General features: G+C 46.0%; 1 protein-coding gene across 1 annotated transcript in view; it reads right to left on the bottom strand.

Annotated features, from left to right (window-relative positions):
* The window catches only part of LOC121273321 (aryl hydrocarbon receptor-like), a 100,190-nt gene that overhangs the window by 11,116 nt on the left and 61,490 nt on the right, over positions 1–27,584 (bottom strand). The window contains exons 3-10 of the mRNA XM_041180456.1: positions 15,849–15,967; positions 15,092–15,181; positions 13,664–13,781; positions 7,859–7,989; positions 5,735–5,937; positions 4,397–4,506; positions 3,202–3,343; positions 601–2,110 (exon numbers count right to left, since the gene is read on the bottom strand). Of these exons, the coding sequence (XP_041036390.1) occupies positions 601–2,110; positions 3,202–3,343; positions 4,397–4,506; positions 5,735–5,937; positions 7,859–7,989; positions 13,664–13,781; positions 15,092–15,181; positions 15,849–15,967 (2,423 nt within the window). The remainder of the gene's footprint in view (positions 1–600; positions 2,111–3,201; positions 3,344–4,396; positions 4,507–5,734; positions 5,938–7,858; positions 7,990–13,663; positions 13,782–15,091; positions 15,182–15,848; positions 15,968–27,584) is intronic.

The following is a 27,584-nucleotide window of genomic DNA, read 5'->3' as shown; positions in this document are numbered from 1 at the left end:
TTCTGTATACATCATTAGAAGGGAAATGATGCAATGTATCATGTGATTCTGACTTTGTTACGAGGAAGCTGCCAACTCAGACATGTGTACAAGTTCTCCAACTGTGTAATACTGCTACCAACTTCTCAAAACCTTAATAAATGAGCCAACGCATTTTTGTGTTAACCAGTTGCATGTTTGGTGCCTTGATGTTTATCAACTAAATAATCGCAAGAAGAAAAGCACAACAGCCACTATCCAAATGAAGATGTGAGGACCAAACGGTTATGGGGGTGGGGGGGCGGGGGGGAAGCAGGAGGGTGTTGGCCATTTGGGTTGGCAGATGTCATGTTTGACCTCGTGCTTGTGTTAGGAATGGGGCAGTTTGAAATGCAGAAGCGCAGACCCTCTGATTTGAGAGAGCTCTGTTTGCAAGTAGCTGCAAATATGAATCAATGATATTAGGCTCTCACAGAATTAACCCTTTTAAGTCAATACCCTCTAGCATAGGGCTGAATTGAAATCTGCTCCAGAGCTGAAAGGGTCATGTTTCACCATTCTGCCAGCCCCTTGTTGTTTAGTATTTAGTGTGTTCTTTCATAATTAAAAACCAGGGCTTACCTTGTACAGATCCACAGTGCGCCAGCCATTTTGCTCTTCAGGATGTACGCGTGAGTATTCGTTCACATGGGACAATGGGACCGTAGATGTCGAGTGAAACACGGAGAGATTTGTACTCTTACCTCCCACGTGAGGTGCCGAGGAGCTGTCAAGCGGGAACGCCATACCATTCGGTTGGTTCACTCCGGGGAACCAGCCTGTTTGATTCCGAGTCTCTTGTCCGTGATTAGTTAGTGCAACGCTTGGATGGCTAAAGTCAAGTCTGCCCTGTTGAGAGGGAGCTCCACAGGCAGGGATGTTGGGAGTGTTGGATGGTGGATTAAAGAGGGATATGTTTTGCTGCGATTCAACTCGACAGCTCTGTGGAGCTCTCACATACCCATTGCTGATACTGTGGCTTGTTGTGATGCCTGGGTTTAGTCCACTGGCTGAGGATGGACTGGGATTGCTGGGCTGCTGCTTATAATGGGAAGACTGCTGGGTGCAGTGCTGCCCTAGCAGTTTCCCGTTGGGCTGTTGGAAGTTCTGCTGCAGTAGAAGGCCCTGTCGGGCAGGCCGGTGCTTATGGAGGACTTGCCGCTGCACATATTGGTGCTGCACGGGACTCGAGGTCTGCATAGGTTGCTGCTGCAGAGGATGGAACCATTGCAATCGTTGCTGCTGGAACAAGTCTTGCTGTTGTCTGTGTTGCTCTTGCTGCATCCTGTGTACTAGGCTACATGGTGGCGCTACTCCTTGGGTCAAGTGATTTGTTTTCGATGACTGCTGAGGAACCAGCGATGGCGCGTTCAACTGCCCGGGCAAGGGTGGCATCCGAGCAGACCTCTTGCCCCGTCTCTGTGACATGTCTGGACACTGAGCCAACTGGTCTCCTGTGCTTAAAGTTGGCCGCAAACTGTTTGACTGGCACGGACTGTGCCGGTCCAGCTCTTGCTTCTTGAGCGAGTCCTGGATGTAAGACAAAACCTGATCGTTTGTGAGCATGTCATTGAGGGGGCATTCGGAATCTGCCTCCACGCATAACGTGCTCTCCACCCAACGCATGAGCTCCAAGTCCTCTGGCCCCAAGCTTTCCAGGACATTAGGGAGGCTGGTCAAGCCCTCGTCGTTGTCATTTTGGAGCATGTCTCCCAAGATGGACAACAGATCGTCATCCTGCTTACAGCTGCTTTCCTCCTCTTTGATACTTTTCTCCCCATTCTGGGCACAGGGTGCACTCCCTCCCAGGCCACTAGCAACCGTTCCACCAAATCGGCTGAGGGAGTACTTGGGCTCCACTGCTGGGTGCCTGATGTACACTGCCTTGTCCTGGCTCATCATGGCTCCGAGGAGCGAGTTGGGATCCACGTATCCGTTCTGCTGCACGTCACAGTTCCCATTCTCAGAGGGAAATGGGTTGGCGAGCCCAAGTATAGGGGAGTTGTGGTCATACAAGACAGCCTCCCCTGTTGAGAAGGGAAGATGAAATGGCATCGTGCGTTTCTGGAAGTGGTCGATGCCTTCTTTATCTCTGTGGAAAGATAAGTGAGTTCTTCAATTTATGAACACTTTTTTTTATATAAATTGAGACATTTAAGAACAGGCTAACAAAGAGTCTGTGTATGCAAGCGGGAGGATGAATTAGGGAGGTGGCATAGTGGTATTGTTGCTGGACTAGTACTCCAGATACCAAGAGCAATTCTCTGGGGACCTGGGTTTGAATCCCACCATGGCAGATGGTGAAATTTGAATTCAATTTTTAAAAAGAATTTGGAATTAGAAGTCTAATGATGGCCGTTGTCAATTACCATAAAAACCCCCTCTGGTACACTAATGCCCCTTTAGGGATGAAAATAAACCCATCTGGTTCACTAATGCCCCTTTAGGGAAGGAAATCTGCCATCCTTAGTTGGTCTGGCCTACATGTGACTTCAAACCCACAGCAATGTGGTTGACTCTGAAATGGCCTAACTCAGTTCTCAAGGGCAATTAGGGATGGGCAATAAATGCTGGCCCAGCCAGCGACGCCCACATCCCATGAACAAATAAAAAAAACTACTGAGAGAGGACTAGGTATGGAAGATAAAGTGAGAGCTCAACAGTGTGAAAGAGCACGAGGGTCCATCCAAAGGGGTAAGTGTACAACAGCAGCAAGGAGGGGTGGGAAGGAGAACAGGGAGTGAGAGAGACAAGCAGGACTGCAAGTCAGAGAGAATGCGAGACAAACAGAGAGAGTAGGTGAGGCTACAAGAGATGGAGTGAACATGCGAGTGAATAGGAGGAGTGAGGTGAGAAAGAGCACACAGAAAACATAGCAGCGGTGAACCTGCTACATCAATATTGGAGTTTGAGATCAACAGAACAGAAATATTTATGTTCAACTCATCCCCCAGTACTACAGCCATAATGCTGAATATCTGAAAGAGCTTTTGTATATTGACGTATTGACAAAACAAATACCATAAAAGAGTTTTTTAAAAGTTGCAAAAGGCCTTTATTTCGAATCATTTGCACCATTTGTGTCACAGCCTATTTTCCCAATCAGCTCAAGATCTCAACTGAAAGTACATACAAACACCAATAATATGAAACACATCCCGGAGAGATGTTGGGTCTACGTACGTGAGGAGTCTCTGCTTTGCTATGATGCAATCTGGCTGCCCATTCTTGTAAACCAGGCGGGCATTCGCCTGGACCCAGATCCATGCATTCTGTTTCGTCAGGAGCCTGAAGATAGTTATCCCACTCTCACCCGTTTTCATCACTGAACAAGGGACAGAAATGAATCATTTAAAGCAGCCCAGTCCAGGCACTGCAATGTGGGTCGGGGTTGTGGAAATGGAGAAAAAGATTGAAAAAGAGAGTGAAAAAGATGGGAAAAAGAGAGAAAATAAAAGCACAAGAGAAAGCGAGAGAGGAAGGGAGTGTGAAAGACAGAGTGCCAAAGAGAACGCATGTGCAAGAGAGAGCTCATGCGAGACGGTGAGCGAAATAGAATGACTAAAAGGGAGAACAAGTGAAAGAGAGAGAGCACACAAAAAAGAGAGAGCATGCAAAAGAGAGCACATAAAAGAGAGAGAAAGCAAAAGACAGAGAGAGAGAGTGAAAGAGAAAGCGTGTGAGACATGTGGAGAAGATAGAGTGTGAAAGAAAGAAAACCAAATAAAAGTACCAAAGAGAGAAGAGAGCGTATGAAAGAGAGACAGCACACAAAAGAGAGAGCAAAGAGAGAGCACGTGCAAAAGAGAGAGTACGCAAGAGAGCGTGCTAAAAAGAAAGAGCATGCGCAAAAGAGAGCATGTGAAAGAGCAAATGCAAAAGTGCAAGAGAGCACGCAAGAAAGAGAGAGAGCACGCAAGAGAGAGAGCACGCAAGAGAGAGAGAGAGCACGCAAGAGAGAGAGAGAGCACGCAAGAGAGAGAGAGAGCACGCAAGCGAGAGTGTGGGTGAAAGACACACACACACACACACACACACACACGGAAAGATAAGTGATTTGCTACAATTAAGATGGGATCACAATCTTAAACCCTAAGCTTGGTATCACCAAACCTTCATACATCTCATTTCCCCTTTGCCACTACTCTTTTCAACATTGATGATGTCCTATGCCATGGTCCTTGGCTCTTTAGCTCTACATCAGGATCCAACCTAGTCACTTCACTTTCTCATGAATATCTGTTGAGTCCTGGTTTTGCACAACATGGTCCACAGTGTGGAAGATAAATAAAATGGGGGCAGGAGAAATCAAAAACACATTGGACAGTAAAATTCAAGTCAACCAATGTCCAACCATGATCTGCTATCCAGTACTTACATCGAACATGGTTGTCTGCACAGTAAAGCATATCATCGGCATGAATGAACTGGTATCCTGATCCACGCATGCACAGCTCCAGCTCTGAGTAACCCAGCACAACCTTAGCTCTGGAAATGGCAAAAAAATACAGAAAAGAGTCAACGTTCTGTATTAATTACTTCTCTCACACAAATACCAGTCAGATCCTGCTTTCAACAGAGAATACAAGTAGTTTATCAAAAACAGAATCCAATTTGTGGCTCGTTTAAAGTTGTTTTGAATACAGTTTTCAAATTCAGCTATTTCTCCTTCAACCTTTTTCCCCCCATTTTCCTCAGAGTTCACCAACTTTCATGTACATCTTATCTCTTTCCGAGAGTCCAAGACATTCTTCTTTTAAGTTGTCAGGGGGAATGCGGTAGGTTAATAAATTGTCTTTCCAACTTTGGGTCCTAGGTTCAAATTCAGTTCAGGCACAAGATGGAAACCTCCATTCTCTGTGAACCCCATGAATTAAAACAGGCTTTGACCAGTTCCGAATGAACATACCAATTGGGACTCCTGGACAGGATCAAAAAGAAAAAGGTACAATACTGAGCTGGTAATGCAAATGGGAGATATCACATTGATGCTTTTCTGAGGCAAGGATTAAGGTATATTACTGGGGGGAGAAGTAGAGGAAACTTTTACTCTGAAGTTGCTGAAGTGACTAGACAATAGGGTGCTCTATGCTGACACTGGCTGCAAAAAACTGATTAAAATATTCCATTCTCTTGGCACCCTCACCTCTTTTTATAGATGAATGCTTAATTGGCCCAAAAACAGACAAAAGCCTTCAGCTTTTATTTTCTACACCACCCCAGTTGTCCATACTGGAGACTGTGCAAAGGCTTGTCTGTGGAGGTGGCTGGAGTAACCCATGCTCCCATATCCAAAGTTAGTTTTGATGGGGCAGGGATTACAGTTGAGGGGGAAGAAAGGGATAAGAATATAATAATGTCAAAAGAGTTTAACTCCTTGAGACGCCCCATCCCGGCTAACTTCTCTCAGCTCAGTAAACCTTCCTCACTCCATCGTAATGGTGTACGTCTATGTCCAGGCATTCTGAAGTGAGGGTGGTACAGCTGAGCCCGCTTATCTTCCAGCAGCTCCTGAATACGATTGTTTAATGAGAGATTGGAACGTTTTGGAACTAGGCCAAAGGGCAAGCTTTCAAACTCTTCAGGAGCTCCCACTTCTGTGCCTCTCTGTAAAATCAGTTTACTCTTTACAAAGGAGAACATGTGCCAATGCCATTAAGGACACCAATATAGGAGGCCCATAAGGGGACCTCCTAAGATCTACAGCGGTACCTACTTTGCATCACAGGCAACTGGCGAAAAGTCGAGCTTATGTTTCGTCTGAAACAGAGCACTTCTAGTCCTGATTTCAAGGATTGAAGGCACCTGCAGTGGAGTTGCAATGGCAAAGAGTGCCAGCTGTGGAGGGAGGAGAGAGCCATCTTCTGCCTGCTTGTTCTGTCCATGGAGGTACTTCAGTTTGCCTTCAATGTTTAGAGCCTAAACACATCAATTAGGAAAAGAAAGGGACAACAATGACTCCAATTAAAGCAGCGCAAAGGGAGAAATACATCGAGCAACTCAGCAATTAGCAGTAAAGCATATCGGCCCTTATGCCAGTGGTAAGTTCTGCTCCGTACCCGCTCACAGTCGACTCTCTCAACAAGCAAAAATCAGCTCTCTTCCTAACTTTGTTAATTGACTCATTTTATGAAAGGGCATGAACCCTCAGAACAGCCCTTAAACACAAATTACATTGCACCATTTCCCACTGACAGCACACCACTTTCACTGCTGCTGTCACTTTCAGTTAGTGACAATATGAAGGGCTGTGCATTTACACTCTGACACGAGACCTGAACTACAATGGGGCGATTTAATTGAATCAATTTTTAAATTAATTTCATACACCTCAATTAAATTCTGAGGGGCCTAGATAGGTTGGATAGGAAGGACCTATTTCCCTTAGCGGGGCCGTCAATAAGCAGGGGACATAGATTTAAAGTAATTGGTATAAAGATTACAGGAGAGTTGAGGAGAATTTCCCCTCACCCAGAGGGTGGTGGGGATCTGGAACTCACTGCCTGAAAGGATAGCAGAGGCAAAAACTTTTAACACATTTAAAAAAAAACACTTGGATATGTATTTGATGTGCTGTAATCTCCAGGGCTGCAGGAAAGTGGGATTGGGCCTGATCGCTCATTTTTGGCTAGCATGCAGATGGTGGGCCAAATGGCCTCCTTCTGTGGTGTAAACGTTTCTACATTATTATTTTTTAATGAAGGCAATGATTTTAAGATCAAGGGCAAATAAACTGGAGTGTCACAATTGAAACAAGGGCAGGTATGAAATGCCATACCTGACTGCAAAAGAATGAGCCTGCGAGACCTTTTGTCAGCAGTAGTCCAAGCAACTGCACACGGGGCAGGATTTTCCAGTTGGCGTGTGGGGGCGGGTCTGACACGCCAGCGCATAAAATGACGCGCAATGGCGATGGGCGTGTGTCCCGATGTCATCGCGCTGTCTCGCGATGTTTCGTTTGGCGGGCACATGCTGGAGTCGGCTGCGCGCCCACTGATATGTAAACGGCCTATTAAGGCCACTAAGAAAGCGAATATTGTGATTGTTAACGCCGCCCGTCCAACCTTAAGGTTGGCGGGGTGAACAGGCCAAGAGGCCTTTACATTTTTTAGGAAGCCTCATCCACGAGCTTGCTGAAGCGTTTATTAATTAAATAAAAATTTTTTCCTAAATATAAAAACAGGTCACGTGAGCGGACATGTTTAAATACATTTTTAATCCATTTATTCATTAATTACAATAGCGATTCAATGAGGCAGCTCCGTGCCTGAGGGCGATTGAAGCACTCTTTCGTGTGCATGCGTGAAAGAGCGCTGGCCCCTCCTCCCCCTCCTCCCCCCACCCCCGCCCGCACAGGTAGCGCTGAACACTACCCCTCACATCTTACGCTGGGCAGGCCTCAATTGGCCCGCCCATGTAAAATGGCGGCGTGCAGCCGATCGTGGGCGGTGATCGACTCCGCGACCACCCCTACCCGCTCCCGCCTGCCAACCGAACAATTCTGGCCATAAACAGACACGCAACAACGGTTTTAGTCATCTGATGGATTCTCGTTGAGCGAAAACAGAACATTCTTTCTCTCACAAGACTTACTTTTAAGCTCGGTCGCCACAAAAGCAAATGCTCAAGATCATAGGTCACAAGGGGATAAGCGGAGAGAGCAAAAATATCTAAGGAGAAAGAGGAACTGGCCTGAATTTTACCAAAGCACAAATTCATGAAGAACACAAGTTGCCCCCTGAGCTGCATGATGGGTAGAAGTGTCAAATTAAACCTGCACTTATCTCAGTGCTTCAAGAGCTTTTTATTTTAGTTGCAGCACTGTTGAAATATTTCTTACCACGTAACCAGAAGGGCTGTTGAGTAGAGAGCGCATTTTGCACACAAAATTCCTCTCCAGGAAAGTGGAGTTCTCTGGTGGGAGTTGCTGTGGATCATACCTCGTAATGGAGTCACAATTTGTACCGCTACCTGCAAATAAGGATACACAAGTCTTAAATCACCACTTAAAGGAGTAACTTTACAATTATTTGAAGCCAATGCCTGTGCAGATAGGATGAATTCATCTGCAGGGTAGTTATTTGTGGTTGGATAGCCCTAGGGACAAAATTCTTTGCTGCAAAGATGGGAGGCTGTGTCGGTTTGCTCCCTCTTGATGCCTGGGTGCCACATGTACCTGAGGAACAAATTGGAGTTTTTAAAAATATGTTTGTTTATGGGATGGGGGCGTCCAGCAACAATACCACTACGCCACCATCTCCCCTAACTGTACCACCTCCAACTCTCCTGCACCTGCTTGTCACACTGATGAAGCACCATTGGACATTTTACAGCATCCAAAAGGTGTACATTATTCCAAGTTGCTGTTCTTGTTGAATAAACCTCAGGCAAAAATATAAAGAAAGAACAACACAGTTCAATGATATTTTGCAACAAGAGGATTCAGTGCGAGTTTGTAACAACTGCCCAAGGCAGGATCAAACAAATCAGCAGGAACTTGGAAAGATCACATCAGCAGTTAAGAGATATTCGAGTGAGAGCCTCAACAAGGAGAGCAAGGATAACAACTTATTTCCCAGTGTTCTTGCAAACACTCATCTCACTGTCCTTTATTGGGCAAGGCTGTGGACACCAGACAGGAAAAGGAGAAAACAAAGGGGAAAGAGCCAAAAGGGCAAAGAGAAGGGTTTTTAAAGAGACTTCTAAAAGGCAGTGAGGGTGATGGCAAAACAAGTGGGAATTGGGAAGATTTGCAAAAGGGTTAACAGTTGGCCCCCACTGATAGGTGAAGCAGTAATCTAGAGATAGGCAATCGTAGGGTGCGATTGGGCGTAATCTCGCCGGGTGACCGGAGAAGGATTTGACCATTAGGATGAGGATCTTAAGTCGATTCTCTCGGCCACAATGGAGTTGGGCCAGAGATGCACCGATAATGGTGAGGGATGAAAAGAATGGCTTTGGTTTCACTGGACATGAAGCTGAAAGAAATTGCTGGATGAGATAGCATTGGCACCCGTCCCCAGAGAATTGAAAGATCACAGCATGATTGATGTATAATTACAGGGGCTAAAGCAAACAGCTTTGCACCTTGGTTAAAGTAGGCCAGCTATTTCATAGAAATAGCACATTTGTTAGTGAGAACACAGCAACATAGGAGTCAAAATAAAAATTCTTCCTGACATGAATTTTGAATATCCATTTCACTCATTTAAAATTATGGCCTCTCTCCCTACTTTCTTATTGTTCAACAATGGATGTAAAACCCCTCTGGAGACGGGTGCCAATGGCATCTAGCCTATGTTTCCTCTGCCTTCAAGACTCACTTATTAGCGTTTTAACTTCTAATTCCATCTCAGCTTCTCTCCCCTCTGAATTACTTTTCAGGATCCCATCCCCCTGCCAATTTAGTTTAAATCCACCCCAACAACATTTGCAAACCTCCCTGTGAGGATGTTGGTCCCCTTTATGTTCGGATATAACCCGCCCAGCTTGTACAGGTCCCACCTCCTCCAGAAACAGTCCCAATGCCCCAAGAATCTAAAGCCCTCCCTCCTGCACCATCTCTCCAGCCACGCATTCATCTGCTCCATCCTTCTGTTCCTATATTCACTACTGTGTGGCTTTGGGAGTAATCCGGAGATTACAACCTTTGAAGTCCTGCTTTTCAATTTCCTACCTAACTCCCTAAAGTCTGCTTGCAGGACCTCGTTTCTCTTTCTTCCTATGTTATTGGTCCCAACATGGACCACGACCTCTGGCTGTTCACCCTCCCCCTTCAGAACGCCCTGCAGCTGCTCCGTGACATCCTTGACCCTGGCACCCAGGAGGCAACATACCGTCCTGGAGTAATGTCTGCAGAAGCTCTTGTCTACTCCCCTCACTAACGAATCCCCTACCACTATTGCCCTTCCATACTTCTTCCTTCTCCTCCCCCACCCACCCGGTGCTCCTCTCACACTCTCCTCTACGTGCTGCTGACTGGGTGTTTGGTGGGGGGGGGGGGGGGCAGGTTTGAGATGCCGGGGGAGGGATGGCTAAAGGGGCATATGACCAGTGGAGTGGGGGCCTCGGGCGGGCACAGGATAGCGCCAAAAGCGGCCTCCCCCTTTCCCACATAGCTCACCCCAGGAAAAGCTGCCGGACTACCCACTTGGCCTGGGCTTTACCCAGCTGTGGGTAAAATAGCCACTCGGGTGGGTTGACGCCATTAATTGGCCACTCAATAAGGGCCTTAACAGGCCCAAGAGTGGGCGGGCCACCCAACACCTCCACCACCACTCCCAACCCCACCCTCCCCCGCCCACCAGTGAAATGGGGAGAAGTCAGGGTGGGTGGGAAGGCCATGCACTGCATTTTATGACCCCCCACCCCACCACACAGGCAGGGAAGTAGAAAGTGGGGAGGAGGGAAGGGTAAAACTCCAAGAAGTATCACTAGTGGGAAACAAAGCAGCAGGTTAGCGTGTGGGGGGTGAATTCAACTTCATGGAACATTATGAAAAAACTGAAAAGAAAGGAGAGCCCAGGAGAGGTTATTAAAGTCCCCAGAACACAAAATAGGACAGAGTGTTTGGAAAAGGCTAGGAATCTAACTTCAAGCACATCAGATAAATAGACGACAATGAGAAAGGGGACGGGAAATACAGGACTGAAGGTGTTGTATCTGAATGCACACAGTATACGAAATAAGGTAAATGAGCTTGTGGCGCAGACTGAAATTGGCAGGTATGATGTGGTGGGCATCACAGAGACATGGCTGCAAGGGGATCAGGACTGGGAGCTAAATATCCAAGGATATACATCCTATCGAAAAGATAGGCAGGTTGGCAGAGGGGGTGGGGTTGCTTTGTTAGTAAGAAATGAAATTAAATTGATAGCAAGAAACGACGTAGGGTCAGGTGATGTAGAATCTGTGTGGGTAGAATTGAGGAACCGCAAAGGTAAAAAAACCATAATGGGAGTTATGTACAGGCCTCCGAACAGTAGTCAGGATGTGGGGCACAAGATACACCAGGAGATAGAAAAGGTGTGTAAGAAAGGCGAGGTTACAGTGATCATGGGGGATTTCAATATGCAGGTAGACTGGGAAAATCAGGTTGGTAGTGGATCCCAAGAAAAGGAGTTTGTGGAATGTCTACGAGATAGCTTTTTTGAGCAGCTTGTGGTGGAGCCCACTAGGGAACAGGCAATTCTAGATTTAGTGATGTGTAATGAGGCATATTTGATAAGGGAGCTTAAGGTGAAGGAACCCTTAGGAGGAAGTGACCATAATATGATAGAATTTACCCTGCAATTTGAGAGGAAAAAGCTGGAATCAGATGTAACGGTATAACAGTTGAATAAAGGCAACTACAGAGGCATGAGGGAGGAGCTGGCCAGAATTGACTGGGAGATGAGCCTAGCAGGAAAGACAGTGGAACAGCAATGGCAGGAGTTTCTGGGAGTAATTTGGGAGACACAGCAAAAATTCATCCCTAGGAAGAAGAAGCATATTAAAGGGAGGACGAGGCAACTATGGCTGACGAGGGAAGTCAGGGACAGCATAAAAACTAAAGAGAAAGCAGACAATGCGGCGAAGAGCAGTGGGAAACCAGGGGATTGGGAAGCCTACAAAGACCAACAGAGGACAACTAAAAAAGAAATAAGGAGGGAGAAGATTAAATGTAAGGGTAAACAAGCCAGTAATATAAAAGAAGATTGCAAGAGTTTTTTTTAGATATATAAAGGGTAAGAGAGAGGCAAAAGTGGACATTGGGCCACTGGAAAATGATACTGAAGAAGTCGTTGTGGGGAACAAAGAAATGGCGGAGGAACTGAATAGGGACTTTGCATCAGTCTTCACAGTGGAAGACAAGAGTAACATCCCCAAAGTTCAGGAGAGTCGGGGGGCAGAGGCAAGTATGGTGGCCATTACCAAGGAGAAGGTGCTAGGAAAACTGAAAGGTCTGAAGGTGGATAAATCACCTGGACCAGATGGATTATACCCCAGAGTTCTGAAGGAGATAGCTGAAGAGATAGTGGAGGCGTTAGTGGTGATCTTTCAGGAATCACTGGAGTCAGGGAGGGTCCCAGAGGCCTGGAAAATCACTAATGTAACCCCTCCCCTGTTTAAGAAGGGAGTGAGGCAAAAGACAGGAAATTACAGGCTGATTAGCCTGACCTCGGTCCTTGGTAAGATTTTAGAGTCCATTATTAAGGATGAGATTTCAGAATACTTGGAAGTGCATGGTAAAATAGGGCAAAGTCAGCATGGTTTCATCAAGGGGAGGTCATGCCTGACAAATCTGTTAGAATTCTTTGAGGAGGTAATGAGTAGGTTAGACAAAGGAGAGCCAATGGATGTTATCTACTTGGACTCCCAGAAGGCCTTTGACAAGGTGCCGCACAGGAGGCTGCTCAGTAAGATAAGAGCCCATGGTGTTAGAGGCAAGGTACTAGCATGGATAGAAGATTGGCTGTCTGGCAGGAGGCAGAGAGTGGGGATAAGGAGGTCCTTCTCAGAATGGCGGCCGGTGACAAGTGGAGTTCCGCAAGGCTCAGTGTTGGGACCACAACTTTTCACTTTATACATTAATGATCTAGATGAAGGAACTGAGGGCATCCTGGCTAAGTTTGCAGATGATACAAAGATAGATGGAGGGACAGGTAGTATTGAGGAGGCAGGGAGGCTGCAGAAGGATTTTGACAGGTTGGGAGAATGGGCAGAGAAGTGGCAGATGGAATACAACGTGGGGAAGTGTGAGGTCATGCACTTTGGTAGGAAGAATAGAGGCATAGACTATTTTCTAAATGGGGAGAGAATTCAGAAATCTGGAGTGCAAAGGGACTTGGAAGTCCTAGTCCAGGATTCTCTTAAGGTTAACTTGCAGGTTGAGTTGGTAGTTAGGAAGGCAAATGCAATGTTGGCATTTATTTCGAGAGGACTAAAATATAAAAGCAGGGATGTGCTGCTGAGGCTTTATAAGGCTCTGGTCAGACCACATTTAGAATATTGTGAGCAATTTTGGGCCCCGTATCTTAGTAAGGATGTTCTGGCCCTGGAGAGGGTCCAGAGGAGGTTCATGAGAATGATCCCAGGAATGAAAGGCTTAACATAAGAGGAATGTTTGAGGACTCTGGGTCTATACTCGATGGAGTTTAGAAGGATGAGGGGGGGGATCTGATTGAAACTTACAGAATACTGAAAGGCCTGGATAGAGTGGACGTGGGGAAGATGTTTCCATTAGTAGGAGAGACTAGGACCTGAGGGCACAGCCTCAGAGTAAAGGGAAGACATTTTAGAACAGAGATGAGGAGAAACTTCTTTAGCCAGAGAGTGGTGAATCTATGGAATTCATTGCCACAGAAGGCTGTGGAGGCCAGGTCATTGAGTGTATTTAAGACCGAGATAGATAGGTTCTTGATTGGTAAGGGGATCAAAGGTTACGGGGAGAAGGCGGGAGAATGGGGTTGAGAAACTTATCAGCCATGATTGAATGACAGAGCAGACTCGATGGGCCGAATGGCCTAATTTCTGCTCCTATGTCTTATGGTCTTATGGAAGAGTAAAATCCAGCCTTAAAAGGGTTTCCAGGAGACCATTTCCCAACCTCCAGGGGTACCAAAAGCAACAAATATTTTGCCTTTATTATGATTTATTGACTTACCTGACTGTGCCATGTTGGAGTGTGGTACTGGGTCTAGTGCCCAATGCAACTGACGCTGAAATTCATCACGATCTTCAGGATGAATCAGTTCATACACAGGCTGGTGCATGACAGCAGTCTACAACATAGAGGGCAGAATAGCCATCAGGGTTAACAAGACAAACAAAAAGGGCCAGAGGGAACAGAAACAAAGGGGAAGGGGGTAAAAAGAACGATTGAAAATTGTCAGGGAGGAATTTCCTGGTGTATCGTCTGTTATCTAGGGGAGGTGGCGGTGGCATAGTGGTACTGTCACTGGTAATCCACCGGGTAATGCCCTAGGGACCATAATAGATGGCAGCATCTGAATTCAATAAAAATCTGGAATTAGAAGTCTAATGATGACCATGAAACAATTGTCGGTTGTCGTAAAGACGCATCTGGTTCACTAATGGCCTTTAGGGAAGGAAATCTGCTGTCCTTACCTGGTCTGGCCTACCATGTGACCCATGTGGTTGACTCTTAAATGACCTCTGAACAAGGGCAATGAGAGATGGGCAATAAATGCTGGCCTAGCCACCGATGCTCACATCCCACGAATGCCCACGTTACCTCTCCGAGGGGAGGTGGGGGGCAAGAAGGCAAGAAGTGTTCCATCATGATGGCTCAGTTAATATGGCGTGGAGCATTCTTGATGGACCAGCTTGTATGTCTGACCAGCTTGTATGTCTTCATGCAACATCAGAACGAGGGAACCAGCACAGAGCGTTCATGAAGAAAGCCCATCATCACTACGGTACAGCAACCCAAGATTCGCTATCAGGTTACAGGAGCAACCAACCCACCCCACCTGACTACAGGAGATTCAAACCAGCTGAAGCCATTTAAAGGGCAGCTTCTTCCTTTTAACCATGAGGGACAATGCAAGTTTGTGCAGAAGCTGGGACCAGCCAACTGTCGGCAGTCCCAAACCGAGTTATGTCGAGGCCCCCTTGGGTTTCAATTCTGGCATCCAATTTTGATCAAAGGTCATCTTGACCTGAAATGTCAACTCTGTTTCTCTCTCTGCCTGCTGAGGATTTCCAGAATTTTCTGTTTTGACCTCAGATTAACCAACGTCGGCAGTATTTTGCTCTTATGTTCAACATGGAGGGCGATTCCCCATAAAATATTAACCACCGATGACTCGTGACAGGAGGTGGCATGATTCCATAGATTGGGGGGGTGGGGGGGGATAACCTTCCAACTTTGCCACCCAGGCAGCAATGTGGCAAAGCGGATTGCCTGCCCCTTAGTGAACCCATCCGATTTTCGTCCCATTGAAACCAATCCACTCCGCAGGTACCTTCAGCCCATTAACTGCACAAGATGAAAATTACCCCCCCACCGGTGCATTACTCATGACTGATGTGGTTAGACATTGAATCCCTCGCTTGCCCCAGGACTGACCTGGTGAAATCCCATGTATTCCTGTACGGTGGGAGATGCGTAGAAGATGTCACCTTCTGCAGTCACGACCAGGACAAAGCCATTCAGTGCCTAGAAACAAAAAGATGTTGAATTCTTTCGGCAAGCAGATCACTCAAGAGATTATCTAGTTCACAGTGCCTGCCTCAGACCCTGAAGACAGACAATAATCTATTGAAGAGATGGAACTTTGGTCACTGTTGTTACAGAGGCAACTGGAGGCACCAAGGCCAGGATTTTACCGCCCCGGTGTGTCTCCACCCCTCCCCCACCCACCCCGCGGATGCGGCGAGCCATTTAAATCTCCATCAAGTTCGGCAGGACCGTAATATCCCACCAGGCGGGATGGGCCATAAAATCCTGGCCCAAGGTCCCACAAACAGCAAATGAGAAAAATAGCCGATCAATATGTTGTTTGGCGGCATTCGCCAAGGGAGGGATCTTGGAGGGAGGACTTGTTACGCTTCTTCCAATAGTGCCGGGGGTTCTTCCGTGTGCACCAGAGAGGGTAGATGGGGCCTTGGTTTAACGTCTCGTCCAAAAGACTGCACTCCTAACAGTGCAGCACTCCTTCAGTACTGCACTGGAGTGTCAGCTTGGATTATGTGCTCTGAATCCCAAGGCTCTTTTTACTCATGTTCGATCCTCCACACCCAACCTTCCATCCAGCTGAGGTGTCCAGATAGATGCCTGAAGAAATAAAAGCCACATCGGCAAACACTTTCATAATTTCCTTTACCTGTAGTAATAGTTCCCCTTCTGACAGCACTACATTGCCAAGGTTCGGGAGCCACTTGTCCACTCTGGTGTCGCCAGGCTGCTCTGCAGGCAGACATCTCTTTTTTTGTCCCAGAGTAGCTGCAAGGCAATTGCAAGCATTGGGTGAACATTGCTTAGAAAGTAAGTACAACAAGGTATTTTCTTCAAATGCAGATTAAGGAGGAGATCCTCATTTAGTAAAGGCCCCAGGCTTCTTCCATTGGGAGCGGGTCAAACAATATAATCATCCCAATAACCTGCTGCAGATCAGGGGCTACATTTAGCGAAAGGGTCAAAAATCCAGGCCCCAAGTTTTGCCTTAGGAACATGAGTCACACAAGTCAGGCAATTTGGGGACTCTCATTACAGTAATTCATTTGGGAAAGGTAGCATTGGAGGACTGGAGAGTTCTGAAAGAGTAGTAGGACTGGAGGTTACAGAGATAGGATGGGGGGTGAGAACAAGATCAGATACTGTTTGGCTAATACCAGTTGGAAAATCTGGGCTAACATCCCTTTAACTATGGACATTTGCAGTGTAACCAGGATTTAATGGGAAAAAAATGTGACATACTAGACTGTAATGAACCCCAGCATTTCCCCATGTAGAATGTACTAGAACAACAGTAATTGTTTCAAGGTTTTTTTTATTCATTCATGGTGTGTGGGCCCCGCTCACTAGGCCAGCATTTATTGCCCATCCCTAACTGCCCCTTGAGAAGGTGGTGGTGAGCTGCCTCCTTGAACCGCTGCAGTCCATGTGGTGTAGGTACACCCACAGTGCTGTTAGGGAAGGAGTTCCAGGATTTTGACCCAGCGACAGTGAAGGAACAGCGATATATTTCCAAGTCAGGATGGTGAGTGACTTGGAGGGGAACTTCCAGGTGGTGGTGTTCCCATGTGTCTGCTGCCCTTGTCCTTCTAGATGGTAGTGGTTGTGGGTTTGGAAGGTGCAGTCAAAGGAGCCTTGGTGAGATGCTGCAGTGCATCTTGTCGATGGTACACACTGCTGCCACTGTGTGTTGATGGTGGAGGGAGTGAATGTTTGTGGATGGGGTGCCAATCAAGTAGGCTACTTTGTCCTGGACGGTGTTGAGCTTCTTGAGTGTTGTGGGAGCTGCACTCATCCAGGCAAGTGGAGAGCATTCCATCATACTCCTGTCTTGTGCCTTGTAGATGGTGGACAGGCTTTGGGGAGTCAGGAGGGCAGTTACTCACTGCAGGATTCCTAGCCTCTGACCTGCTCTTGTAGCCACAGTATTTATATGGCTGGTCCAGTTCAGTTTCTGGGTTACATTAGGTTGAAATCTATAATCAGCTTGTTCGGTCCCAGATGCCATTTTGCAGGTCTATTCTTGGGGCAGGGATGCAAGGGGAAGGCGAAAGCAAAAACGGGAGGGAAAGGGGCATCTTTCCTCGAAAGGGCAATGATTCATATTGAGAAAGATTGGAGATGGAATGAAAAGGGTTTTACAGTGCATGGGCATGAACTGAAGTGACAAGTGGAGGGTTGCTATCTCTTTACACAGGCTGAGAACACAGAAGAAACCAACAAACAATGGATGTGAAGACAATCAGATGAACAAATGCACATGGTGGAAGAAACGTGCAGCAACTTCAGGAGCCATTGATTGATGACGAAAGAAAATTCTAGAATACTCGATTTTATTGAGGGCCTCTACGTTCTCCTCCTTCCTCTATTATGTTCGGGTCAATAACTTAAAATGTTCCTGGGTTAAATTACAATCCCGCCCAGTTGAAATCAAGGTAGCGTTCTGATTGGTCTCCTCCTCAGAGATGGAGTACATCACTAGCTAGGGGACAATCTTTGACACCGGAATAAAACATGCGATGGAAGTGGCATATGTTGCCTCACCATTGGCAGCAACGTCATCATGAATTCCCTTCCCAGACCTCTCTGTCTCGGCACCTCCTTCAAGTCCCTCCTGAAAAACCATCTCTTTGGCCAAGCTTTAGATCGTGGCTCCGAATGGCTCCTGCATCGAATTTTGTCTGATCACACTTCTATGAAGCACCTTGGGGTGTTTTCCTGGTAATAATGGCACTACGTAAGAGCAAGTTTCTGTAGCTGAGTGGGTTATATGACTTCGGTATCATTCAGACAACAATAGATACCAAAGATTTTATGGGAGTGTTCTAGAGAGGGCTATGGTTAAAAAGAATACATTTATTGTTGATGAGGTGGTTTCGAGAATGTGCACGGTACATCAGGAAATGTCTCCATCAGTCAGGATTGTAGTATAATCCAATGCACACTCCCATGAGCTCAGGACACACTAATTTGGCCAAGAATGCACCATAATTGTTTATCTCTTTCATTCATGCACAGGACAGTTGTTCACAGTTGGTGTGAAAAATAGCAAACAATTTTCTTCAATGGACTAAGACACTTCCTATTCAGTCCAACTCTACAGAATTTCAGTGGAGCAAGAATTTGAAACGCTTCTCAATTTTTTGCCAGCAAACTACTGTTAGGCGGCAAAAAGAGAATCAGTCAAGCACAGTTTGTTTTCAGGCATGTGTTTCTTACATTACTAAGACTAGCTTTCAATCCCAGATTGAATTTAAATTCCACCAGCTGCTGTGGTGAGATTTGAACCTATGTCCCCAGAGAATTAGTCTGGGCCTCTAGATTGCTAGTCTAGTGACATTACCACTACACCACCCCTCCCCATTTCACCACTAGGAAGAGGAAATAGTATGGAGTGCCACTATTGTTTAGAATTTGATTATTAGCTAGGACTGGAAGGAGAAACAAACTACGTATCAGCGCACTAACCTGCTTGTGCCAAAGCCCGTAAGACTTGTAAATAGAGAGACCATTTTCGGCCCTATTGTTACCTAAACCGGCACCGTTGGGAGCACTCGTGCTTGTGGCTCAGAAGGTTTGCACGCCACACCAAGACAGGCATCTTCCTCTGTTTGAAATGTTAGATCAAGGGCCGGTCTGCCTGTTCTGGTAGATGTTCAAGATCCCTCACCACTAACCAAAGGAGAACAGGATATTTTGTGTTGCTTGGCCAACATTCTTCCCTCAGCTAACAAAACCACAAAAGCACACGAGCTGGTCATTCGTCTCACTGCTGCTTGTGGGGGGTGGGATGGTTTCCAGGCAAAGAATGACCATTGGGTTATTGGGTACTGCACTTGCAAAGTAATCCATTGTATAAGGCACTCAGGCAATTCAGCTGCATAAAACAACCACATAAATACAAGTATTCCAAAAGCAAAATACTGCAGATGCTGGGAATCTGAAATAAAAACAGAACATGCTGGAAATACACAGCAGGTCTGACAGCATCTGTGGGGAGAGAAACAAGTCATGGCCTGAAATGTTGACTCTGTTCTTCTCTCCACAGATGCTGTCAGGCCTGCTGAATATTTCCAGCACTTTCCATTTTTGTGAAACATATAAGTATTTACTGTTCAACCTTTTCTCTGTGAAAAATGCACTTTACTGTTGTGTTCGTTGGAAATTTGACATTCATGCATTTGTCCTGATGAACGCAAGATAAAAAGTTTCAGTAACATGTCTCTCTTTTCAGCAAGGGTCAAAAAAACTTGGACTGATCAACTATTGTAGCTCTAATCAGGGAAGCTCCACAAATTTATTGTATGTTTCTTCTCTCGTACCCCAATGAAAGTCTGACTGGCATGAATACTTATTTGGGAGGAGCGAGAAGGGTGCAAAATGGCACTTGGCATCACTGAGGTAACAGCATTTTGAGGCGATCAGACCACAACAGCATGGAATGATGCCAAGCACATCTCATCCCCAACCTAAGAGCAGCCCTCAATCTGCCAGTACTGTGCTCTTTCCAATGTGTGCTGTCTCTATCCTTGCATAGACTGACCTTCTTTTCCCTTAAGTGTAGAAGGTTAAGGGGTGATCTGACTGAGGTGTTCAAGATGGTTAAAGAAGTTGATAGCACAGATAGAGAGAAACCATTTCCTCTGGTGGGGGCAAGTCCAGAATAAGGGGCATAACCTTAAAATTAGAACCAGGGTTGACGTCAGGAAGCACTTTTTCCACACACAGGGCAATGGAAGTCTGGAACTCTCTGCACCAGAAAGCTGGTGAGGCTGAAGATCAATTGAAAATTTCAATAGTGAGATTAAGAGATTTTTGTTGTGCAAGAGTATCTTGAGCTATGGAACCAAGGCAGGTAGGTGGAACTGAATGACCTACTCCAGGCAGTCTGCCCAACTGCAATATTCCTGTCGGCAATTGCCTGGCCTCAAATGGACAACTGGCTAAGGTAGCGCAGTTGAAATCAGGAGCTCACCATGTGGAAAACTGTAAGCATAAAACCTAATCCCATCAAAAGAACTACAAGAGCATAAGAAACAGGAGCAGGAGTAGGCCATTCAGCCCATCGAGCCTGCTCCACTATTCCATAAGATCGTGGCTGATCTTCGATCTCATTTCCACTTTCCTACCCGCTCCCCATATCCCTTAATTTCTTTCGTGCCCAAACATTTCCAAGAGTCACCCAGTGTCCAAAAGTCAGTCAATGGTGCTGAGTCTTGGGGGTTTCCTCAACGTAAAGTTACTGTGCAACGCTGATTGAAATGAAAAATATTCAGAGTCATGCCACTAAAGGATTAACTCTTGGGTCTTACTCTCCAGATGGTTGAATTTTGCTCACTTTGAGGATGGCCAAAACTTCAGCTCCAAAAGAGTACAACCCAGAACAGAAACCTTAAGGACTTGCAACCCTTCAGAGTTCTGGTGAAGCCAAACCCACAACCAAAGTCAGTCCCTGGGTCTAGGATCCCTCGTGACACATACGAATGCAACTTTACATCCTGCCAAATCTAATATTTCACTACATAAATCATCCTACGACTTGGAAAGACTAATTATATTGCGGCAACCAGTCAACTGGCTTTGTGTGCATGAGAGTAGATAGTACAAGTCTATCTGTATCTATCGGTAGACATAAAATATACTGGGTGGCGTATATGTTTATCTTCAAAAGGGTTTTACACAAATTAAACTAATTAAATTAACCATACTCTTTATTAAAAGCAGCAAAGCTTTGGTAATGTGAAAGTCAATCAACGCTTAGACAACATGAATTTAAAATAAAAACAGAAAATGCTGGAAAAACTCAACGGGTCTAACAGCATCTGTGGAGAGAGAAAAAAAAGTGAAGGTTTCGAGTCTGTGTGACTCTTCTTCAGAATGAATTTAAAATATTCTCACTGACAGAGCTTTTGAGATCAGGATTCCAACCAATTTTGGCATCCGGTCATACATATTCTATCCTGGCATTACAGGAGCTGTCGATTTCCAACTAACAAGAAATGTAACTGAAAAGTGGATCTTATTGAGATTCACTGGGCATTGGGGGTGATTCTTGGTTGGCCATGTGCATTCTCCTGTTGTTCCTTTCACCCCTCTCAACTGAAAGGGCTGGTAAGTTTCAAAAATTAATTCACGCTTGACATTTCTGAATGTAAATATAGGACATGTCAAGTGGATGATGAGGGGCAGGGCAAGAACCCAAGGTGATGGATGTCAAAGCTGCCTTAGAACTGATTTTGAACGGTATGAGAGAGAGAGAGTAATAAAAACCAGAAAATGCTGGAAAAACTCAGCAGGTCTGGCAGCATCAGTGGAGAGAGAAACAAAGTTAATGTTTCGAGTCTGTGTGACTCTTTGTCGGAGTTTAAGAAGAGTCATACGGACTCGTAACGTTAACTCTGTTTCTCTCTCCACAGATGCTACCAGACCTGCTGAGTTTTTCCAAGCATTTTCTGTTTTTATTTCAGATTTCCAGCGTCAGCAGTATTTTGCTTTTATGTGAGAGAGACAGTCCCCAGTTTCATGGGCCAGAAACTTGCCTATGTTGGGTGGGCTGGGCGGGAGCGGGCCACAGCCAATTAAGGCCCGCCCAGCGTGACGCACGGCCAGTAGCGCTCAGCTCTCAGGGAGATTAAGTTGATATTAAAATAATTAAATAAAGCATTTAAAAAGTTATCTAAACATGTCCCCTCATGTGAAGTGTCACATGAGACGGGACATGTTTTTATATTTCGGGAAATTTTTAAATTTATTTAATAAACCTTCAGGAAACCTCATCCCGCTTGGGCTCTTCACCTGCCCACCAACCTTAACGTTAGACGGGCAGTGCTGTCAATTGGTTTCATTACATTCCCAATGGCCTGAATAGGCCTTTGACAGTTCGGCGGGCACCCAGCCACCTCTGGCACGTGCCCACTGAACAAAAGATCGATCTATTACCCAGCCCACAAAAATATGTCTGATTTGCGGGCAAGAAATCGTCGCGGAATTCCTGGGGTTCATACAGGCAACTGCAGCTTGTCCAAAACGGTACATGTGCACCTACTGAGCAGGATATTCAAAAGGGTTACACAGCAACATTCATATCGCAGTCTATTTATAGAGTAAAGGCTCCTGAGCATTGCCAACACAACTGTAACACCAACTCAAACACAACCTGGGTGTGCCCACGGCTAGCCAATCACGGCTAGCCTCGTCCCTGCCAAGTTGCTCGTGCCAGCGCTGGTCAAGTCCATTCGTGCCAGTGTCCTGCCCTTAGGGCTGTGGGCAGGAAACAAAACGAGGCTGGGATTCTGCTTCATTTTGCAAAGCTGCCCCCCTACCCCCCTGCATTACCATCTGCAACCTAGGAGTCCCCAAAGAGAAACAGGCTTACTATTGTGATAATTAGTTAAAAGAAAACAGAATCCGGGGACGGGCAATAAATGCTGGCCTTCCAAGCGACACCCACATCCTGTGAAATGATTTTTAAAAAAGGAAAATAGCACTCTGGAACTTGTTGCCACTATTTTCAAACTATGGGTCTCAAAGTTTAGTTAAGGGAGGCTTAGTGGCTCAGTTGGTAGTGCCCCTGCCTCTGACCCAGAAACTCTGGGTTCAAGTCCCACGCTCGGACTCGTTGGCCAACAGAAGGGGTCACAGTTCAACTTGGAAATGTGGCAATTTCTGGTGCTTCATTTCCATATGACACCGATCTGCTATCACCTTGAATTACTGAGCCTATCTATAGTGACGAATAAATGCTGGAGCAATCTGAAAGGCTGCTTTCACTCCGGGCAATATTTAGCTCAACATCTAATTAACGGAGTGATGTGCCAATGCAACTCTTGGTTAGCGCAGCAATGCAGCAGAGGCATAAGTAATCACACCTAAGCAGAGTCGATGCATTCTCAACCATTTGGATGTGGCAGGGGGGTGTCTGGAAGGTGGTGCACATTGTAGCGAGCACCATTAGGCAGTAGGTCTTTGTGCAGTGCATAACAGAGATAGACATGCTAGATACAAAGTTATAATGGTTAAGTGAGTGAGCAACAAGGTGGCAGATGGAATATAACATGGGGAAGGAGTGAGATTATTCACTTTGGTTATAAGAATAGAAAAGCAGAATATTGTTGAAAAGGGGTGAAACCTGTAAATGTTGATGTACAGAGGGACGTGGGTGTACTCACACAAGGAACACACAAAGTTAGCATGCAGGTACAGCAAGGAAATTAGGAAGGCAAATGTCATGTTGACCTTTATTGTAAGGGGACTGGAGTACAGGGATAAGGAAGCCTTACTACAATTGTACAAGGTTTTGTGGAGACCACATCTGGAATACTGTGTGCAATTTTGGTCTCCATATTTAAGGAAGGATATATTTACATTGGAGGCGGTACAGCCAATGTTCACTCAATTGGTCCCTGGGATGAGAGGGGTGTCCTATGATGAGAGGCTGAATAAATTGGGTCTATATTCTCTGGAGTTTAGAAGAATGAGAGGTGATCTTATTGAAACATACAAGGTTCTGAAGGGGTTTGACAGGGTAGATACTGAGAGATTGTTTCCCCTGACTGGGGAATCTAGAACACGGGGGCACAGTCTCAGGATAAGGGGCCGATCATTTAGGACTGAGATGAGGAGAAATTTCTTCATTCAAAGGGTTGTGAATCTTTGGAGTTCTCTAACCCAGAGGGTTGTGGATGCTCCATCGTTGAACACGTTTAAGGCTGGGATAGCTGGATTTTTGGTCTCCCAGGGAATTAAGGGACATGGGGAGCAGGCGGGAGAATGGAGTTGAAGACCAAGATCAGCCATGATCATATTGAATGGTGGAGCAGGCTCAATGGGCCAAATGGTCTATGTATGGCAGTTTGAGAATGGGATCAGGCTAGGTGATCTTCTTCACAGGAAGATTGCCTGCTAGAGCTGCCAAGGCTGAGACACGCATGCCAGGCACTGGATGGCAACAGCCAGATGTGGAACCATCTACCTTGTATGAACCATATGTCAGGAAAGAAGTTAATGTTTCCATGGGGAGGGGAGGTGGGGATAGTGGAGAAGAAAAATCAGAGCAAGAAATAGAAATGGGTTGCATTGCAACAGTACAGGCCCACCATAAACTGCAGGAAGAGGCTCAGGACAAATACCTGAAGAGGAAATATTTGCAGAGCAATGCTGGCTGGGGAAGAGTATTAGGAAGAGACAGTGAGTGGGCCTAATGGAAAGAGCTATCCAAAGATAGCATAGGGACAATGGGCCAAATGGGCTCCTTCTTAGCTATAGCCTGCTATGGTTCTATGAGAGTGAAAATTAATGCCACTTTGACCCAACCATTCACAGAATTGTAAACAAAAAAGGCAAACAATACACTGTACATTGCCAGAGCCTGTTTCACCTCTGCAGTGCCCTTTGGTGCCTCCAGGATTGGCAACCATATTGGATCCCAAACAACCTTCGAGACAGCGAAGAATTCTCATTCAACTTATCCACTTTCAAATGCCTATTGCAGAATAGGGAAACCCTAAGTCAGACATCCACACTTGAATCAAACATCATTCTCTTTTTCTCAAGGGCAGCACTGGTCCACATACTGTAGGAGGTGAAAGCTCACCCATGACGATGTGACTCTTCCAGTTTCCAGGTGTATTGAATAGCGTGATAAACTGGTGTGTGGTTAGGCTGAGGTTTTCCGTTGGGTTTAGCAATCACAGCCACTCAGTATCAGCTTGACAAACTTGAACTTGAATCGTTATTTTTTGTGGTAAAACTGGGACACAACCCATGACTCATCAGAAAAGAAAAATTCACTCTTAATGCTGAAATCTAGTAAAACTTAGAAGTGCAGACGATGGAAAGTTCTGCATTGCGTGACAGCCAGAGTCAGTTAACTCTCTAATGCTGCAGAAAATATTCCTGAACTCTCTTTCAAAAGAAAAAAAACTTCCAACAACCTCATTAACGTAATAATGTTGTGTTGCCTTTTGAGTACAGTAAAGTTCCACCTTTCATGACTTCCTTGCTTGTGTATTCGCTTACCCATGCTAAAGCCTTTGTACACCAGACCACCCACTGCATGAGCAATTGTTTGCTTACCTGTGTTTTTTTTTCCCTCTCTCATTAAAGATACTTTATTCAAAATGAAACATGTTCCATTTTATTAATTCCATTCCGGACGGATTTGGCCGTGGTGAATGGTTGGCGCTTGGGGACAGCAGCCATGATGGAACAGGGACCTCGGTGTGTTTTAACGTGGAGATGGTGTCAAAGTCTCTGGAAGCGGATTCCTGCTATTAGTGCTGGCCGTGGACATTTAATTCCCTTTTTTTTATAAAAGCACCTTTCCGATGGGGGTGAGAAGCGGTGCCTGGAATGGTTGCAGCTGAAGAGCTGCCCAGACGGAGAGATTAACCTGGGAATGTCAGAAATGTCCGAATCTCTCACTCCTGAGCTGCAGTAACCGTTCTGTTCAATTTTGAAACGTTCATTGATTCATTTTGTCTTTTTATGTAAATGCGTCAACATCTGATTCAGTCAAACTTGGGGGTGAGAGGAGGGATAGTGCACAATAGCCAGAGTCAAAGAGAATGTTACTTCGTCATTGTTCAAATGAAAATATTTTGCAATCATCTGTTTTTAAGTTTTACGCTTGTCTGCCAGTTTTGAGGTGATTCATGTTTTTCTTAAATGAGGCTTGTCCCTTTTTAAAATTTTCAAGACTTGTCTTGGATATTAAGAGATGATTCTTTTGTTAGCTTTTTCTGTTCCAATGTGGAGCTCAGAGGCTCCACCACGATTTGCTGTACAGTAACTGCACTAACCAATGCTGCCCTCGAATTGCTGGAACTTGTCTATTGGACTCCCGTTGGAAAGCATGTTCATTGTTCGCAATTTCGCCATTTGAGCAGTTTCACAGGAACGTAACTCCCTTGAATGGTGAGGCTTTAAGGCACTGGGCTAGTAGCCTCTACATTGCAGACATAGTTATTAGCTGGGCCTCTGTAACTTTTGACAACACACGCCCCTGAAGCTTCTCCTCCATCCTTCACACAACCTCTCTCCACCACTAAGGAATATATGGACACAATTACTACCAGGGCCAGACACAGACACTAAGGGCTGGGTTTTGAGCCCCAGCAGAGGCTAACAATGGAGGCGGGCGGGCATGCGCTAAAAATAGCACCGCTGGCTAGTGTCTCACTGCTGCAGCTAAATCCCACCCCCGGGCCATTTTCGCAGAGGTGGGATGGGGTGGGAGGGTAACAGGACTACCCACCACAAGGAGCAGGTAGCCAATTAAACTAATTAAGGCCTATTGAAAGAGGCCAATTTGGATGTTCCCATTAGCCTCCAGGTTCCCAGAGGCAGTGGGGGCCAATTTAGCTGCCTGGAGGCAGCCCAGGGGATTAGTGCTTCAGACAGGCCCAGAGGCCCTCCCTGCCTGCTTGGGTGTAGCATCAGCCCCAGGCTGCCCTGTAAGGGGGGGTTCCCACCCTACAGCGGTTACCTGGCTGCAAAAGCAATTTTCTATCTCAAGTTTAAAAAAATTGAAGAGGGCACCTCCATTTTGAAGCACCCTCCCCCTTACTTACCTACTGTAGCAGCCTGCCGCTCCTTTCACGCTGGTAGGCCTCCGAATAGCCCTCCGGCTTCTAGGGTCCACCCACCCTCAGGCCATTAAATGCCTGCTCCACGAAAAAATCACAGACTGACTGACCACCTCCCCACACAGTGCAGCAGGCTTCTGACCTGGATTTGAGCCTGGATTCACAGGCCCTCAGTGAAAATCCTACCCTACCTCTCCACCACCTTTCTTGTAGCACCACTTGTACTCCTTCAACCCAGACCTGCAGCTGCCTCTGGCGGGCACAGAGGTCCCCTCATAAAGATGTGGGTATCCTGTAACATAAAGCAAGGCCTGTGTGATCTCCTGGAATAGTTTTGATTACCTAAGGGGACCAGAAAAGAACTTTCCAGTTCTATTTTCCCTAATTAGCCTGGCCAACTCCACCACCGATGGAGTGTGTGCCATCTACAAGATGCACTGCAGCAACTCACCAAGCTCCTTCGGCAGCACCTTCCAAACCCAAAACCACTACCATCTAGAAGGACAAGGGCAGCAGACACATGGGAACACCACCACCTGGAAGTTCCCCTCCAAGCCACTCACCATCCTGATTTGGAAATATATCGCCGTTCCTTCACTGTCGCTGGGTCAAAATCCTGGAACTCCCTCCCTAACAGCACTGTGGGTGTACCTACACCACATGGACTGCAGCGGTTCAAGAAGGCAGCTCACCACCACCTTCTCAAGGGCAACTAGGGATGGGCAACAAATGCTGGCCCAGCCAGCGATGCCCACTTCCCTTGAACGAATTAAAAAGGCCCTAACCACTTGCTGCGTGAA

The sequence above is a fragment of the Carcharodon carcharias genome, chromosome X, assembly GCF_017639515.1.
Source record: "Carcharodon carcharias isolate sCarCar2 chromosome X, sCarCar2.pri, whole genome shotgun sequence".
Taxonomy (NCBI): domain Eukaryota; kingdom Metazoa; phylum Chordata; class Chondrichthyes; order Lamniformes; family Lamnidae; genus Carcharodon; species Carcharodon carcharias.
The sequence above is the reverse complement of the archived record's forward strand: the minus strand, read 5'-3'. Positions and strand labels throughout refer to the sequence as shown.